This window comes from Bidens hawaiensis, unplaced genomic scaffold (assembly GCF_021521415.1).
Source record: "Bidens hawaiensis isolate Kalapana, Puna unplaced genomic scaffold, B.hawaiensis_p1.1 tig00014036_1, whole genome shotgun sequence".
In the NCBI taxonomy this organism is placed as follows: Eukaryota; Viridiplantae; Streptophyta; class Magnoliopsida; order Asterales; family Asteraceae; genus Bidens; species Bidens hawaiensis.
Window position 1 is genome coordinate 384766 of NW_027492207.1, and position 18084 is coordinate 402849.

Sequence of the window (18084 nt, forward strand, 5' to 3'; positions counted from 1 at the left end):
GCCCTCTGAATTCACGTACCCAGACCGAACTAGAAAAGATATGCCCTTTAAGCCTTAACGAACATATAACCATGTAAATTTTTGTGAATGTTATAATCATGTATTACTTTGAATAACAAAGGTTCAATCCATAGTGACGCCCTGATATTCGAATATTTGAACTGCGTAATATACTAACATGAAATCCAGTTGTCGCGATATTTCTTTTATGCATAAATTTGTTTTCAATGAATGACTATTTAAGTGTATCAGGATTACACTAAAACATGGTAGGAATGTTGATGATTTTAGTGTCATTGGACCATTTTGGTAATTAGGAATTCATTTAATACCACAGCCGCTGACCCGCATAAAACACTTTGATTCAATGTTGTTTGTGTTAATCCAATTCATGTTGAGACTTCAGTATAAAAATAATAATGTTACCAGTGTGGAATATCTGAGATTGTTGTTTGTGTTAATCCAATTCATGTTCAATTGATTTGCCCTCTTGATTTCCAACAGTGGTATCGATGATAAAGATTCATGTTGTCTAAATATATAATCGAATGTGCATGAGCATAAATATGTTGGTCTTAGTATAATTATTTTATTACATTTGTCACTACCAAGAGAGCAAGGTTTCAAGGTGACTCCGTGATGACAGACTTCGTGACAAAGGACTCCGTGTATTGTTCATTAATCATTGGGCGGGATTGACTAACGGCACGCCAGGAGTCCCTTCCTGAGGCCTTAATCTTAGGGCCCAAAGTTGGAAGCGCCCGACCTTTTAGCAACTCTTGAATATTGGTTCGACCTTCTAGCATGTTAATGGCTTGCGACATGGTTGGTCAAAGTTTGGATGCTGCATCTGCACATAAAAGCGCCACACGAAGGACTGTCAATGCTTCTTCGGATGAATACTCAGTCCCGAGATCTGGATCAACTAGTTCTAAAAGACTTCCTTTTTCTTGCAAAATAAATGCCTGCACAACAGACAAACACATGTTACAGTTTGATAATATGAGCATGTAGCTGTTGAATTCTATAAGTTGATGGGACTGATTGATTCATATTTGACCTCAAAGTCAAAGCATACTAAGGTGGTGTTTGGATATCATTTTATAAATGATTATGTGACCTAACAACACGAACAGAATAAACAGTTACAATAAATATATTTCATATGTGCTTCTTGTCGGTTTAAAGCTGTACGTTTGGGTGTCTGGCAAATTCTTATGGTTCAAGAAAGCAATTACATAAAACAACCAAAATGAGATTTTTTTTCTGTATAAATGAGGCATCTTGTGAAATAGAAGTGCTGACAAATAGATGAAAAGAAGAGATACATAGGTAATTATAGTTTATTCTGAATAGTTTGATGGTAGATAATATGATATTTAGAATCAGAAGCAAATTCTGTGTATAATATATTCAAAAACATTAAAAATTGATTATAGTGACATAAAACTGCAATAATTAGATCGAAACACCCCTAAAAGTTGATAGACCAACATATGTTTGCTTACCCATTCAAGAAGGTAATCATATTCTCCATTGTGTGTGTAGTTGTTGCCTTTTCCACTAACAATTTCTAGTGCCATAATTCCAAAACTATAAACATTTGCTTTAGGAGACAATATACCACGCATGGCATACTCCGGAGCCATATAACCTCTTGAGAATCAAAAAACAAGTAGATTAAATTGACTAAAATGTAGCTCCAAAGTTACTTACGAATGAATTGATCTGGATATGTTTTATCTCGAACGGATCAAACAAAACTATACCAAGCTAAATCCAACTAAGTTTTTAAGATTTTGACATTTATTGTATATGATAATTTTTAATCATAATGAACCATTCGTAATTAATTAACTTTATTTAGCAAGTGAACAAATAAGTGTCGTGGTAAACCCAACCCGACCCTGACCCATACGAGAGAATTACCCGCTTCAGTCTTAACAAGTTTTGACCTGTATGAACATGAGTAATTAGAAAGCATACACTGTTCCCGCAATACGTGTGATGATGTGGGTACTTTCTTCATCATTAAGCTTTGCTAAACCGAAATCAGATATTTTTGCACTGAAATTTTCATCAAGCAAAACATTGCTGGCCTTGATATCTCTATGTATGATTGTCAGATGTGATTCTTCATGAAGATAAGCTAAGCCTCGAGCTATCTCTATACATATTTTTAACCTCACTGGCCATGTCAACTTTGCTTTGGACACTTTTATAGTCCCTGTAGGATTTAACCACAGCCGTTGAATTTTTTACATTAGTATAAGTGGAAAGTTTAACCCAATGGGTGTGCTAAATCTCAAACAGATCAAATAGATAACAATCTAGCTAAAAGGCGAACATGTAAAGTCAGTTTTACTTGAACATCTAGATTATTGTAAAAATATTTCGTTATGTAAAAGAATGGGCAAAAAGGTATATGCATGTTAACCCGACCCGTGACTGAACTAGATACGTATTTTAGTTTGAATTTTCCATCTTAGGACCTATACTAATTAATATTTTAAGCTTACCTAAAAGGGCTTGAGATAAGCAGTTATTTGCCATGTACTCATAAATTAAACACATCTGGTTCCCCTCAACACAACATCCATAAAGTCTGACAAGATTTGGGTGTTTTAGTGCAGAAATCATGCCAACTTCATTGACAAATTCGCGGGCTGTTTAGACTTTGATGATAGTTGTTTTACTGCAATTATTGTCCCATCCGACAATAGACCCTACATAACATAAGGTTGAATAGTACGGAAGATAATAAAATGTTATGTTTATTGACAATTTAACACAATAACACTACCTTGTAAACGGCACCAAAACCACCCTCTCCAAGCTTGTTTGATGGATCAAAGTTCTTTGTTGCTGCTTTTATCTGTCTTAGAGTAAAAACTCTTGTTTGTAGATCTATACCTCTAAGCTCTGCTAAAAAAAGATGCATATCAAGTCCTGTGCCTAGTTGTGGCCATTAGAGATGGTAATTGGGTGGATTGAAATGATTCATTATTAGCACGGGTCGAAAAAGGCCCGGTGACACTGTTCGTTTGTTTTTTAAAAAGAAAATATACAATGTGTATATTGTGTGCGCCACCATAGTTAATTTTAGAAGACGTAGAAAACTGTATGCACTACATATAGACTTTGGGAAACTTTCAACCCATTCAACTCGTTGCTCTTTTAAACTAAAGCACAATCCTACTCAAACAAACCTTAAATAAATGAAAGATACCTGTATCTGCTATTTTTTCCCCCAAAATGTAGCCTTTTCTCCACAAGATAACAATGATTAAGAATACAAGAAAAAGTACTCCACCAACGATGCCAACTATTATACCAACATTAATCTTCTTTCCAAAATTTGGTACCTTAAAATCTATAGAAAACAAGGTAATTAAGGCAGCAATTAAGTGACATTTAAACAATATATGTCGGATATAGTTCTGTCATATTTTGGTTTTGCCAAACGTGTCTTTCACTGAATGGATTTGATGGCATTGGCCGCTAGTAAATATTGTGGTTACAAACGTGTTATGATGTTTAGCTTTTAACATTAACAAATCCATTTAACTTTGATCAAAAAGTCAAAGGATACCTCCAATCTTGTCTCTTTTAAGTTTTAAGGTTCAGAGTGACTAACACATTACACATATAAACAATCTTCACATCTATATCCAAGAAATCGGGGCAGATCATACGTGGGATCTGGATACTGTGGTTATGAAATCATTTTCATCAATTAATTTTCAACAAATCATATTAACTTTAACCTCATAGTCAAAACATACTTAGGTGAATCTTTTTGATGGAATAGCGTGACCAATAAAACATTTATGCAGCTTTCTCAGATGTGAGAAACGAACAGTACGCATAAAATACATAGTAATTTTGTCCTTAAAAGTGAAAGAAAATCTCCCTCTTCGTGTTCTTCTTTTTTTATTTATGCAATCATTAAGGTTAAATATGAGAAATAGGTAGAATTAGATGTGATAAAGTGACGAACTACTTACTCGGTTCAACTGATATTGCTGATATGATTGGACCATAACTTCCTCTATCAGGAATTGCTGTAGTGCCTTTTCCAGCCCATTAAAGTTGAATCTTGAGCGTATTATTCATCACATTAACCGCAAAACTCTTTATAACCGCAATACCCATACCTCCAGCCTCTTTTACTATATTAAAATCCTTTAGTTTTAACTCCCCCTAGAACAGAATTTCTCAGAAGATGTTAATTTCCTTTTACAATGCATTTGCATTCATTACTTGGTGCTTATTGCACACAAGGGTTATTGTCCCCCCCCCCCCCCCCCCCCCCCGTTGGCGAAGCTTGGGCTTAGTCACGGGGGTGACCGAAGTCACGGACTCAAAAATTTTCGGGTCGGCAATTCGGTTCGTATCGGTGATTCAAGTCGGGTCGGTTCAAAAATATGACATCTATATATCTAATTTTTCTTCATTTATTCAAAGAATTTTTCTTACAATAAAAATACAAAATGATTTTTTAACCAACAAAGACCTAAAATATTCATGATGATGCGAGAGGAAGAGTGAGTAGGGATAAGCAAATTCGGTATTGATACCGGTACCGGTACCGAAATCGGTACAGATTTGGTACCGTTGGTACCGAATAGATACCAAAGTTTTGAGTTTTGGTACCGGTATATCTCAAATTTTACCTTCAATACCGGTATTAAACTGAATATTTTGGTATCGGTACCGGCACCGCTATGGTACCGATCTCATCTCTAAAGGTGAATACCTATTGCAAAGACCTAAATATTTATAAAAACATATATTTTACTATTCGACTACTATTTTGTAACTTTTGTTTATAAATATTGCGAGGTTTTAGAAAAAAAATCAAACTATGGGGTATTATATTTAAAAAAAAATATCAGTAGTGACCGGTAGCATTTTGGAAAATCACGAAATTACCCTACTAACGGAGAAAACGACAGTGACTAGTCCCCGGTCCCCACATAGCTTCGCCCATGCCCCCCATATAAGAAAGAATAGATGATCGATTAATGAAAATAACAAGATAACAATTTACAAAAGGTATGAATTCTTATTAATTTGGAAGAATATATATAGACCAAGTTATGTGAGTTTATTCTAATTACAACTTCAACCCTTCTACAATACATAAATATTAAAAGTAACCAAAACATACTATGACTTAATTATATAACTAACCCTTGACTCTAACTTAGAGGGATTAAATCTAGCATTCACCCCCTTAATCACGAATATGTAAGTCTTCAACACCGAGCAATTTCCTCATTGTAGGAAACTTGATCATTGCCAATGTTTTTGTTAAGATGCTCACTCTTTGAAGTTCTCCACTTTTATGTTCAACAGTGATGTGACTGTTTTCAACACATCCTTTATGAAATGATAATGGGTGTCAATGTTTTTACTTCTTCCATGAAACATCGGGTTCTTCATTGGTGCGATAGTGGATACGTTGTCGACATATAGAGTAATCTTTTCTTCTTTCCATATGGTGAGTTCTCTTAGTAGTCTTTTTAGCCATAGTGCTTAACATGCTGCAAGCGTTGGACATGAACTCTTTTTGGTTTGTCGTGTTCTTTCCTGCTCAGAGCATCTGCTACTACATTTGCTTTACCTTTATGACAAATACTTTCACAATCATAGTCATTAAGGGCTTCCATCCATCGTCTTTGTCTCATGTTTAAATCCAGTTGATCAAATACGTGTTTCAAACTTTTGTGATCCGTATAGACAATGAACTTGACACCATAGAGATAGTGCATCCATAACTTTAAACTGATAATTATGGCACCTAAATCTAAATCGTGTGTGGTATAATTCTTTTCATGAGTCTTTAACTGTCTAGCATCATAAGCAATAGCTTTTTTTCCTTGCATTAAGACACATCCCATACTCGTGTGCTAAGCATCATAGTATATGGTAAAGTTATCTAAACCTTCTTGCAAAGCCAAGATAGGTGCATTTATTAGGTTTTTGCGTAAGGGTTTCAGATGCTTCTTCTTGTGTTCGTTCCATTCGAATTTGACTGCCTTTCGTGTTAATGATGTTAAGGGAATGACTATTCGGGAGAAATTTTGAATAAACCTCCGGTAGTTGATGGTCGGCTATAAATCATGTGTATATATGTGTTATTTCATATATTTTAATTGTTTATATATACCGAACACAATTACTTTGAGTTCTTTTAATCAAGCCTCGAAAAGACTAAAGCATAGGTAAACATATATGGATGGTTAAGAAGTATTCGGGAACGAGTTGGATGAGAAACCCGAAGCCGAAGCGAACACTGAACAAGACGGGTTACCAGGAAAGTGTCTTTTAGTAAAACGGGCATATCGCGGCCTAGAAAATGAGTTACGGAATCCATAATATATGTATTTTGGGTTTCTCGATGAGAAGAATATGAAAATGAACTAATAGGAGCCGTAAGGAAGAGGCTGAAGGCCGTAGCCTACGGCCCTGGCGTAGGCTACAACCAAGTCTGATGGGAATTGCGTTTTGGGATTGTTTTCTTCCATATTTAAGCCATGATAAACCCTAAATAGAGAATGCTTCATACCCTAGCCACCAAGGACGACTTTGGAGCAATTCTTCACCATCTTAACACCTCTCAATCACCAAATCATCCATGGTTTCATCCTTTCTATCCATATTCAAGTCAATCGTGATGCATAGGCAAGGCTAAACCACTTGTGACCACTTCAGGTGTAGGGTTTGCATATAAACTTATTATATTTATGAACATTACATGTATTGGGATTTAGTTTTGATTAATATTTTGGTTAATTGAATCAATTTGTTTGTTGAAATTGATTAAACAATTGTGTTTTTGGGACTTTCTTTTATTATCAATTATTTGGTTTGTGTTCATCAACATTTAGGATTAAGTTCTTATCGTCATTGAACCTTTTACCATTAATTATAGATAGATGCTAAGTTTTATATTAATGAACTAGTAATTAAGTAAATCGTGTTCAATTGTGTCAATTCTTCGGATTAAGTTATGTGAATCATCATAACCAAACTATTATGTCTAGTAATCGTTTATCTATTCTAATACGCGAATCATGTCTATGTGATTTCCCGATTTGTATAAATTATTGTCAGTCAGTTTACTGCATATCCCGAACCTGAAGTGTGGTCACTTTTTTCATATTATTGTTTTACAAACTACTCTTAAACCGCTTGATATTGTTTGTCCGCTTAATATACTAATTAATAACTATGAGTTTTACTTGCCATTTCCACTGATTCCCTGTGGAGACGACTTTACTTACCCGTACTAGTTATAGGTATTTAATCTTATAAATACTTGTTTTTGATTAGAGCATGACATCTACATCAGTAGTAACCATCCAACCCTAGAAAACTTTTGACTTGTGTTGGGGTTTTGGGTGTTTCCCATTTGGTAATGGCTTCAATCTTTGCTGGATTAGCTTGGATACCTTTTGCATTTCCAATATGACCAAGGAATTTTACTTCTGGCAACCAAAATTCACACTTCAAAAATTTGGCGTATAATTTTTCTTTTCTTAGTATTTCGAGTATGATTCTAAGGTGAGCTTGGTGATCTTCATTTGAACTGGAGTAAATAAGAATGTCATCAATAAATACGATAACAAACTTATCAAGATAAGGTTTACAAATTCGGTTTATCATATCCATGAATGCTGCCGGAGCATTAGTGAGTCCGAACGGCATAATGTGAACTCATTATGTTCGTCGCTGGTTCTGAACACCGTCTTTGGAATATCTTCTTCTTGAACCTTCAGCTGATGATGATATCCTGATCTAAGATCGATTTTTGAAAATAACCTGCTTCTTGGAGTTGGTCAAACACATCATCGATTCTTGGAAGTGGATAACGGTTCTTAATTGTGACTTTGTTTAGTTCATGGTAGTCAATGCACATCCTCATTGACCCATCCTTCTTTTTAACAAACAAAATTAGAGCTCCCCATGGTGAAGAAGTCGGCCGTATAGATCCTTTCTCCGATAACTCATCTAATTGTTTCTTTAATTCCTTCATTTCAGTCGGTACTAATCTGTAAGGAGATATAGCAATTGGCGCTGTCCATGGGAGTAACTTTAATCTAAATTCGATTTCTTTATCTTGTGGGATTCAAGGTAGTTCGTCGGGAAATACATCTTTGAATTCGGAAATAATTGGGACTTCTTCCATTTTCTTTCGGTTACACAGGCCATGAATGCGAGACATCCTTTACCTAGGCAACAACTTGCTTTGATTTTTGAGATAATTCCAATTCTTCCCGCTTCTTTATCTTCAGCTAGTCAAATAATTTTATTGCTAGGGGTTATGATATCAATGGCTTTTTCTCTGCATAGAACACATTCTTGGTTAGCAGACAACCAGTCCATTCCTAATAGTACATCAAAACCTGCTAATTCCATAGGTAACAGCTGTACTGGTATTTTGTTTCCGGCTAAGGAAATATGACAACTACTTAAGACTTCAGATATTTTGATCAAGTTTCCATTAGCGATTCCTACCTCATAATGATTGTTTAATTTAACTAGAGGTTCATTTAGTAGACTACAAAACTTATAATCTATAAAACTTTAATTTTCTCCAGAATCAAACAAAACTCTAGCATAAACATTATTTATAGGTAATCACGTCTGGTATTCCTCCTGCTTTCTAGATATTGAGCATGAAAATACGAGCGTTCCCCATTCAGTTATCGTTTCTAACACCGCTTCCTCTAACACCACTAGTTGTTGGTTTCTTGTTGGTTCATTCGCTGCTAAAGTGACCTTTTTCACCACAATCGAAACACACTATGGTTTTATTTCTATTATCTTCCTCCGTGTAACTAGGTCTCTTACAAAAGTTGCAAGTTGCAAGTTGCAGTTGAATCATACTTATGAACATCGGTCTTGATTGCTGGTCGCAGGCACTTCCCAACATTCCTTTTCCCATAATTTTTACAATGCGGTCGGGTATAAACAAACGACCCCTCTTTCTTTTGATCAAACTTCTTCCTTCCATAACCAACATTTTTCTTTCCAAAAGTATTCTTTTTCTCTTCATCACAATTTCTGATAATACCATCCACTAGATACCTAGCGAGTTCCATAGCAGATTTAATAGTTGACGGCATGTGTGAACGAACAAGATCACGAATCTCCTTAGGTAACCCATGGATGTTATGGGTGACCTTAACCTTCAATACTCAAGGAATTTTGTGTTATATTCCTTAAGATTTTTTCCGATTACTTTATGATTCCAAAGTTGCTTTGAATTTGGTCAATTTCATGACTCGGGCAATAATTTTTCTTAATCAACTCTTTAATTGTTCTCCACTCCAGATTATATGATATACAAATTGCTTCGACCCTTGACTTCAACTAAGGTATTCTTCTATTCCAACGCCTCTAGTCTGAACATTTGAGAGGTATACTGGATCCTTTCCTCTTCAGTACACTTGCTTATGATTACTATCGACTCCATCTCTTCTAACCAATGAATAGTAACTATTGAACCTTTGTCCCCATAGAATTCTTTCGGTTTATAAACTTGAAAATCCTTGAACTTGCAATCCTTACTCAATTTTATTTTATTTACTTTGCTTACTTCATTTTCAGCCATTGAACTTCCATATCCTTCATCTTCTTTTCGTTTGTTTCTTTCTTCGAGTGAAGAGATATACTTTGACTTGGTTTAGATCATTTAGTTGATTTTGCTGTGCTCTTTGATTTTACTGAGTTATCGTGTATCATTTTTTATCAATGGGGTTACCACTTCCTTAATCATATCGCGGACCCTTTCCACATATTCTTCAAGTATGATTTTATCATTTACGGAGTCTTTACTTTTTCACTTTTTTACTCCCTTGATTCCTTTCCCAAGACATTCTACTAATAAGTAAAATAGATGGGTTTAAAACAAACCACATACATCACCTTTATTTATTTCACATTAGGCACAAAAGTAAAACACGCTTAATCAAACGACATCATTTTTTTAATCTCTAACCCACTTTTAAACAAGATTTTTCATCTTGTCACACTTTTTAATGATCTTATTGCCTATTTTATTTTTCTCTATCCTCTCGTTTCTTAGTTCATCCATCACAACATTCGGTTGGTTCGGATACCCTATGGGTGCGGATGCTGTTGGGAAAAGTTAGCTTGTTTCCTTTGGATACAAATGTGCGTTTATAACATCAACATTCATTTCTTCATCCGGAATGTTGTTTGTATAAAATTCTTTAACAAGTCGGGCCTCTTCCTGAATTTCATTCGCCTATTCAGAGATTGTTGATACGGGACCTTCATATGGTGGGAGGTAAGGAGATTCATTTCTTCCTCATCCTCCTCCTCTTTAGTTCATATGAAAAATTGGTAGGCATTTGAAATGATAATTTTTCATGGGCATAGTAACCCTCATTTTTAGCTTTCGTCTTGGTCCTGCTGTTGATTGTGGAATTTGATAATTTGTGGGGGCGATCCAAATTGCCACTTACTTTGATCAGAATGGCAATTCATCCAACTCTGTACTGTGTTCATGTTTGATCTTACTCTAGACTTCTATTTCCTCATAAGGGTGGTAAACCATGATTATTTCAGATGGATATTACTGCGAAATATTTTTAGAAGTATCATTTGATATCTCTATCGGCATTCGTGGACTGCCAAGAAGGTACAACGGTTGACCTCCATATGGTATCATGGGAACTGTCGGTTGCTTTTAACCGAAAAAACTTGTATAATAATTGTTGTTACTGGCGTGTCTGATGGCTCTGGTTTAGGTATTGGGTTTGACCGTTTAGCTACTAGGTGTCTGTGCCCAAGGTAGTTTATGTAAGGCATTCTCACATATTTATACTTAGGGATAGGTAGACTACCGATATTTGCTTATCCCTACTTATTAAACAAGTGATTAAAGTTTACGTACTAACATATTAATACCTAATTCCCACTGAAACCGATGACTCTGATACCAACATATCACACCTCGACATAGGCCCAGGAGTGTGATGAAAGGTTGGTACATTTTTTGTAAATATATAAGAGTTATGGGTTTTTTTGGTGGAAGACATTATAAAATATTAATTTACATTGAAAACTTACTCGGGGATTAAATACCCGAGTATCCAGTTACAAAACATTGTTTCATTATATTACAAGGATTTAATATTCAAAATTGAGCCATCTCGTAACGCGATGTCTATCTCCATGACCCTTATCCTTGTTTATATCTACTTCACTAGCCGGTGAAATGCTGACTGTCTCTAAAAGATTTTTATGACATTCATTAAATACAAATATAGTTTCTTATTACAACCTTAGCAGGACTGCCGGTCATTCCCGGGATTTGTACCATTTCGTTACACACACAATTCACAGGTTCTCCAAGACTGTTAACCCATTGGAGAACTGGTTACGACTGACTTTATTTACATGCTTGCTTAGTTAATTAGGTATGGATCAAGACACATGTGTAACTGGTCTGAGTTGCGTTTATTTTATAATTTGTATTGCAACAATTTTAGAGATCATGCAATCTCATGCACATGTTTATCTAACTCTTTGTAATAAACAACATGTTTATCACAAGAGTAAAATGTCTATTTGTTTGTAAATGTTTAACGTATTCACCTGTGTTTGTTGGTTTGGTGTCGTTTGAAAACATTTCCCATTTGTGTTATGTTAACCTATAGTACAATAGGTTTGTATAAATACCGCTTTTCTTGATTAAGCTACATACCTTAAGTCTGGTTTAACCTTGATAAAATTACCGTTGTTTTGTATAAACATACTTGTATTTATATGACGTTTGAAATAGCATGTTTGGCCTAATAGGTGCTATCACGTTGGTGAGATTTTCCAGATAAGTAAACTTGTCTTGCGGTTGATTGGGATTTGTATGAATTACTTTCTTTGGCAAGAAGCTTACTACTAGTGACTAGTGATATCCCCCTTCAGTTACTACATGTCCATCAAAATATATATTTTGCTAACATTACTTCTTATAGAAGTAATGTCATTTTATTTTGTAAAATATTATTTTGAACATAGTAATCATTTAAGGTTGAAGACTATAACCTCGACTAGGTCTATCATAACTTTACATTGAAATAACATAAACGTAATCCCTACCTTAATACGATCACTCGAGAATAAGAATAATAAGAAAAGAGAAAAAACTCATCGGTAGGTAATAGAAAATGAAGACGCTTGGAAGTTAGCATTGCTTCGGGGCTTCGTAAGTTGCACATACTTCTAGAAAACAGGTCATCAGTTCATTGAGAAAGTTGCTCACAGATTTTGAGGCTAACTATGTGTATGTGAAGGTGTTTTGGGATGAGTTTTGGCTCCCATCGTGTATCACGATGCAGCTGGCCTGTGGCCGTCGCGATACGCAATGCTGCAATTTCTGCTAACCTATCACGTGTTGACACGAGGCATGTGAAATCGTGCCACATTTTGACACGTGGTTGGACACGTGTACCCGGTAACTTAACGTGGTTTCGCGTATCGCGATGAATCATTTGGTTTCGTTATCGCATAGCGCGATACCACCTTTTCCTCGGTTTTGTAGAACTTTCATTGCCTATCGCGATGGGACTATGGTTATCTCGTCATGTAGTGCGATGGGTCTAGAAACTTAGATTTTTCATTTTCAACCCTTTAACTGATAGAATTTTCACTTTTGGCTTTAACTTAAATAAAAAATTTATGAGATGTTACACCGTTTCTATTCAGGCTACAGGAGCAAAGACTGCAGAAAAATCTATACGATGCTGCTGTACATAACCTTTGGTTACTAAACGAGCCTTATGCTCTATAATTTCCCCGCTCGCATCTCTTTTGGTATTGAATACCCATTTTAGGCCGATTGCCTTATGATTATTGGGTAACTTGGCCAATTTCCAAGTATTATTCTTATTGATTGAGTATATCTCAGCTTACATAGCCTCAATCCATTTCTTATCCTTGGCCGCCTCTTTGTAATTATGAGGTTGTTCTTCAGTCTGGAAAAGTTCGTTAACAACAATGTTAACCTTTTTGGACCTTTTATACACATCTCCCAAAGGTTTAAAACATTGCAATGGTGTATCATCAAAATTATCTAATGCGCTATCAGTAATTGGTCTATATTCAGCAATCTCGGCTTAATTTGGCTCTTAAGTGTATGTTGGAGGTGTGACAGGAGTACTTGGAGAATTAGGAGATAACGGTTCTACATTTTCTTGGTCATTATCTCTCGTATATTTAACCTCTCGAGTCACTAGGACTGTTTCATTGTTTTCTTGAGAAAGTTCATTGAAGTTATCCTCAACAATGAAGTCTACCCATTCAGGTTCCTCACTTACAACTTCATTCATTCACTCCTCTCAACTCTATAAATCCTTTTCCAAGAATTTTACATCTCAAATTTTAAATCTCGACTGATGCAATTTCGTTTAGTATTGGGATCATAAAGTATATATGCTTTTGATCCTTCCTCAACTCCCAAGTATACCATCTTGGCACTTCTATAATATAATTTGGTAAGATGATTTGATGGTACCTTAGCATATGCTACACATCTAAAAATCCTTAAATGTTTTAGGTTTGGTTTTCTACCTTTTAACGCTTCAAAAGTTATAGCATTCGTTAGTGCTTTAGTTGGAATTTTGTTTAAAACTTATATTTTATGCCTTACGGCTTCACCCTAAAAGTTTTGAGGCATTGACATAGCCTTCTTAATGCTACGAGTAGTAGACAACATATTTCTATTTCTATGTTTAATCAAACAGTTATGTTTTGGTGAATAGGGTGTTGTAAGTTGTCTGGTTATACCATTATCTTTACAGAACTACGGAATTCACTCGATGTGAACTATCCTCCTCTATTAGTTCTTAACATTTTCAGTTCCTACCATCTTTATAAATTCTTTAAAATCTTCAAAATCTTGATCTTTAGAAGTTAGGAATATACCCACATGTAAAGAGTACAATCGTCTAGAATTAGGAAAATATATCTCTTTCCTGAATAAGTAGGTGGTGATACATGACCATAAAGGTCTCCATAAAACAAGTCTCATGGTTTAACAGATTTAAACTTGGCTTGGTTCAAGAATGGAGCTCTAACGTGCTTTCCCAAAAGACATGCGTCGCACACTTGACTTGCATGATTTATACGAGGAATCCCTTGAACCAATTTTTTACGAGTCATTGACTTTATTGTGTTGAAGTTCAGATGACCCAAACGAGCATGCCACAACCATGCCTCGTCATCTAATTTGGACAACAAATAGACAGGTTCACCAATTTTCAAATGGATGTTGTTAAGTATATTCATTGAATGTGTGACTTTCATAAGCAACATTTGATTATGATTGTATAGAAATAACGAGTCACGTTCCAATATAACTTTGCAACCATTTTCTGTTAATTGTCCGAGGCTCAAAATATTGCTTTACAAACTCGGAATGTAGTAAACGTGAGAGATAATACTTTGTTTCTTATTCTAGCATTCCAACAGAATTGAGCCTCATCCTTTAATTTCTACATATGAACCATCACCGACAAACTCGTCCGGGGATCTTTTCGTCCAGTTCCCTGAAATGTTTTCTATTACCAATCATATGGTTACTTGCACTATTGTCTAAGTACCATAGACTTTCATTGGTGGCCGTATATAGATTAAGCTTAATTTCATTTCTGTTTAGGAAAAAATTTTAATGGATCTCTTGTTCACTAAGAACTGCTAACAACAATGTGGGCTCTTTGTCCTTTTCCACCAAGTTAGATTGCTCATGTGCTTGATCCTTTTGAGGATACATGTTGGCATAATGCCCACCCTATTTGCATTTATAGCACTTAACCTTATCACATGCCTTTGAGTTTTCTTAGGTTTATTATAATGAGAATGTTGAGATGATTTTTCATCCTTATCAACTTGTTGTCCCTTGCCATCACGCCAATTCTTTCGTGATGCATTAAACTTTTTCGGTCCATGATTTCCAAAAATTTTCCCATGACCCTCACTCTTGTCATGACGTGTGAACAAGAGTTTATCTTGAGTGTCGGTCACAACTCCTCTTTTGAATTTAATCCTTTCCTCATAGGTTTTAAGCCTCCCGGTAAGATTGTCATACTTGCTTTAGATCAGTAAATTTCTCAATCAAAGCAATTATATGCAAAAACCTATTGGGCATTGAGGTTAAGATTTTTCTTACTAGTGTGGTCTAATCAATCTTCTCACAACTAGTTGCTTTACTAACAACATTTGTTAGTCTTAATGTGAAAGAATTAATAGTCTTATAATCTTTCATTTGTAATTTGTCAAACTCAGACTTAATGCTTTGCAATTGTGCTTCTTGCACTTGCGTCACACCAATATACAACTTTAATTTGTGAGTCAAACTTGTGCATCATAAAACAAGAACCGATGGGCCCCTTTATTTGTTTTGATGCCACCAATAATTCCAACAAAACAGAACTGATGGCTTTTGTAAGCCTGATTATCAATACCAAGAACAACAACAATTGTTGATTATGATGAATTCGAATTTAATTTGCAATTTCAACAAACGGAAAAAAATATAAACTGATCGAATTTGGCAATCCAATTTTCAGCCGATCTTCAAACATAAAAGTTTATGAATTTATCAGAACACAGAATCACGAGTATGTGATTCACCGGTTTGAATATACTATTGAATTTGATTTTCCGTGATGTCTCAAACAATTCATCAAACCCTAATTGTTTGTGGAACCCATATCGAATCAGAGGATAAAGTAACAGTTGGCGATGATTGAATCTTCAATTTAGAGAGCAATTAAGATGGCTTTGACCACAATTGTTGCCCAAGATATAAGAATAGATGATCGATCAATGAAACTAACAAGATAACAATTTGCAAAAGGTATGAATTCTTATTAGTTTGGAAGAATATATATAGACCACATTATGTGAGTTTATTCTAATTACAACTTCAACCCTTCTACAATACCTAAATATTAAAACTAACTAAAACATACTATGACTTAATTACGTAACTAACCCAAGACTCTAACTTGGAGGGATTAAATCTTATGGTTACCTACTTTGGTTCAATTTCGATAACGTAACCAAGTTACATAGATTTCGATCAAAGTTAATTTGATCTAATGATCGGTTAAAATGTTGACATGCCGGTAACTTTGACCATGTTGACTTTTTTTTGTACCCTAAAGCTTAAAAACTGGCTATCTTAGATTATTAACTTAATAGGAATGATACATTCTCTTAACAACAAGATCATGCCACTTAGGGGTGTGCAAATTAACCGTCATAACCATTAACCGAACTATACCAGAACCGATTTTAACCGATAACCGACATAACCAGTGGGTCGTTTAATGAATTTTTAAAAACCGCCAAAAACGGGTCGGTTATGGTTAAAGATAATTTTAAACCCGCCAAAACCGAACCGCCTCATTTACAAGATTTTCACCTTTATGGAGTATGATTAGACACACTGTTCATAATTTGTTGAAAATTAAAGAAGGTAATAAACTAATAACGCTCTCATTTTTTTACTATACGATTTAATTTTACCAAAGAGTTAATCCATTAATTGTTTGTTTGAATATATATTATTAATATTAAGAATTATATAATTTGTTGAACTATGTCATGTCATTTTTATTTTTTTAGTACCAAAGTTTTAGGCTCAATTATACATTGGTTTGGTCACGGTTAACCGACCCATAACCGACTCGCTATAACCTTCAAAACCGATTAACCGAAACCGCCATAACGGATTAGTTATGGTTATGATTATCTATTAACCACATATTGGTTATGGTTATGGGTTTGGTCTAAAACCGCCCCAAACCAACCCATGCACACCCCTAATGCCACTTGCTAGACCAATATATTGGAAGGGACGAGGATGTCATTGTCATGTAGTTGGGAGGATTTATTAGTATTGTATACAAAATTTCTTACCTTTTGACCCTTTTATGAATTTACTTGGTCACCGTCACCCAAAATTTAAATGAAAATTCAAATTCAGACCAAAGTTGGCTGGGCTATGTTGCAGTTACTCGATTATAATATCTAAAAGTTCAAGTACCTGCACATAAACATCAAATACACGCTTTCCATGGCTTATATATGAGTTATCTTGTGTGAAAACAATCCCTGCAAAGTGGAGTCTTGACAATGTAGTTCCCATTCATAAGACACAATCCATAATAAGTAAGAGAAATTGCAGCTGCGCGTGCTTTTGTATATAATTGGGTATCAAATGTGGATATATTATGAAGATTAGACGTGTTGGAAAGTATACAGGCATCAGAATCAGCGTCATTATCTAAGAAGTTTCCAGTGCTGCTAAACGCCCAATTTCCACCATTGTAATATGATGAGGCGCATCTGCTCTCTAACTCTGCTTCATATGTGATCATGTTTCCGATATGCAGCTCTTCGTCCCCACAGTTGATGTGCAGAGAATAGATTACTGATGCACAGGATGGCTTTTAGTTACAATATAAGATGAGGTTAATGTGTAATTCTAAGTAGTGATGTAAAGACTTTAGTTACGTTGTGCATTCGGTTTAGCACATGGGAAATCTTTCCTTAGACAAGGATCAATCTTGTTTCTAGATAAGAAAAACAAAGATCAATAATGTACATTTTTGTGCTTCATAAAACTAATTTGAGGTGTTCAAAAATGTATTTGTATTCTTAGTGGTAAAAAATTTATGTTAAAACTTAAAATACCTTGAATTTAAAACATGCTTGTAAATGTATTTTAATTTTTTTTAAATATATAAATAAGAAATGAGTAAAATATTAGAACCGGTGGGGAGGACAAGGCATTAGCATCTACTTTAAGGCCAGCCCAGACCACACCAAACCAGATTAGACCTAGGCCTGATTCGGCCAAAGTTTTGATGCTTTCTCAACACCTAGATTTGGTTGGTGTGACCTTTACTGATGTTAGGATCATGTGTCTTACTGTTTCTTTGTTGACGAAGAATAACTCTCCACCACATTTCTGCATCAAGTAGTGAAAAGTTTGTCGACATTGAGCAAACATGACAACATAAAATCAAACCCAAATCT

General features: G+C 35.1%; 1 protein-coding gene and 1 pseudogene across 2 annotated transcripts; both read right to left on the reverse strand.

Annotated features, from left to right (window-relative positions):
* Positions 1-830: 830 nt before the first annotated feature.
* Positions 831-2553, reverse strand: LOC143545780 (putative LRR receptor-like serine/threonine-protein kinase At1g07650). Its single transcript, XM_077037599.1, has 4 exons — positions 2520-2553; positions 1987-2227; positions 1509-1656; positions 831-965 (listed from the first exon to the last, which is right to left on the reverse strand). The coding sequence occupies exons 1-4, from the start codon at positions 2551-2553 to the stop codon at positions 831-833; spliced, it is 558 nt and encodes a 185-aa protein (XP_076893714.1).
* Positions 1393-17491, reverse strand: LOC143545786 (putative LRR receptor-like serine/threonine-protein kinase At1g07650; annotated as a pseudogene). Its single transcript, XR_013137490.1, has 5 exons — positions 17090-17491; positions 4008-4203; positions 3230-3373; positions 2804-2922; positions 1393-2726 (listed from the first exon to the last, which is right to left on the reverse strand). The product of XR_013137490.1 is annotated as a putative LRR receptor-like serine/threonine-protein kinase At1g07650 (transcript).
* Between the last annotated feature and the right edge of the window lie 593 nt (positions 17492-18084).

Excerpts from the sequence above, each read along its gene's own strand:
- LOC143545780 (XM_077037599.1), bottom strand. The coding sequence starts at position 2,553 with ATGGCAAATAACTGCTTATCTCAAGCCCTTTTAG. Across the intron at positions 1,657-1,986 it reads ACACGTATTGCGGGAACAGT|AGGTTATATGGCTCCGGAGT; the intron begins GTATGCTTTCTA and ends TTGATTCTCAAG. Across the intron at positions 966-1,508 it reads ATGATTACCTTCTTGAATGG|GCATTTATTTTGCAAGAAAA; the intron begins GTAAGCAAACAT and ends TCTGTTGTGCAG.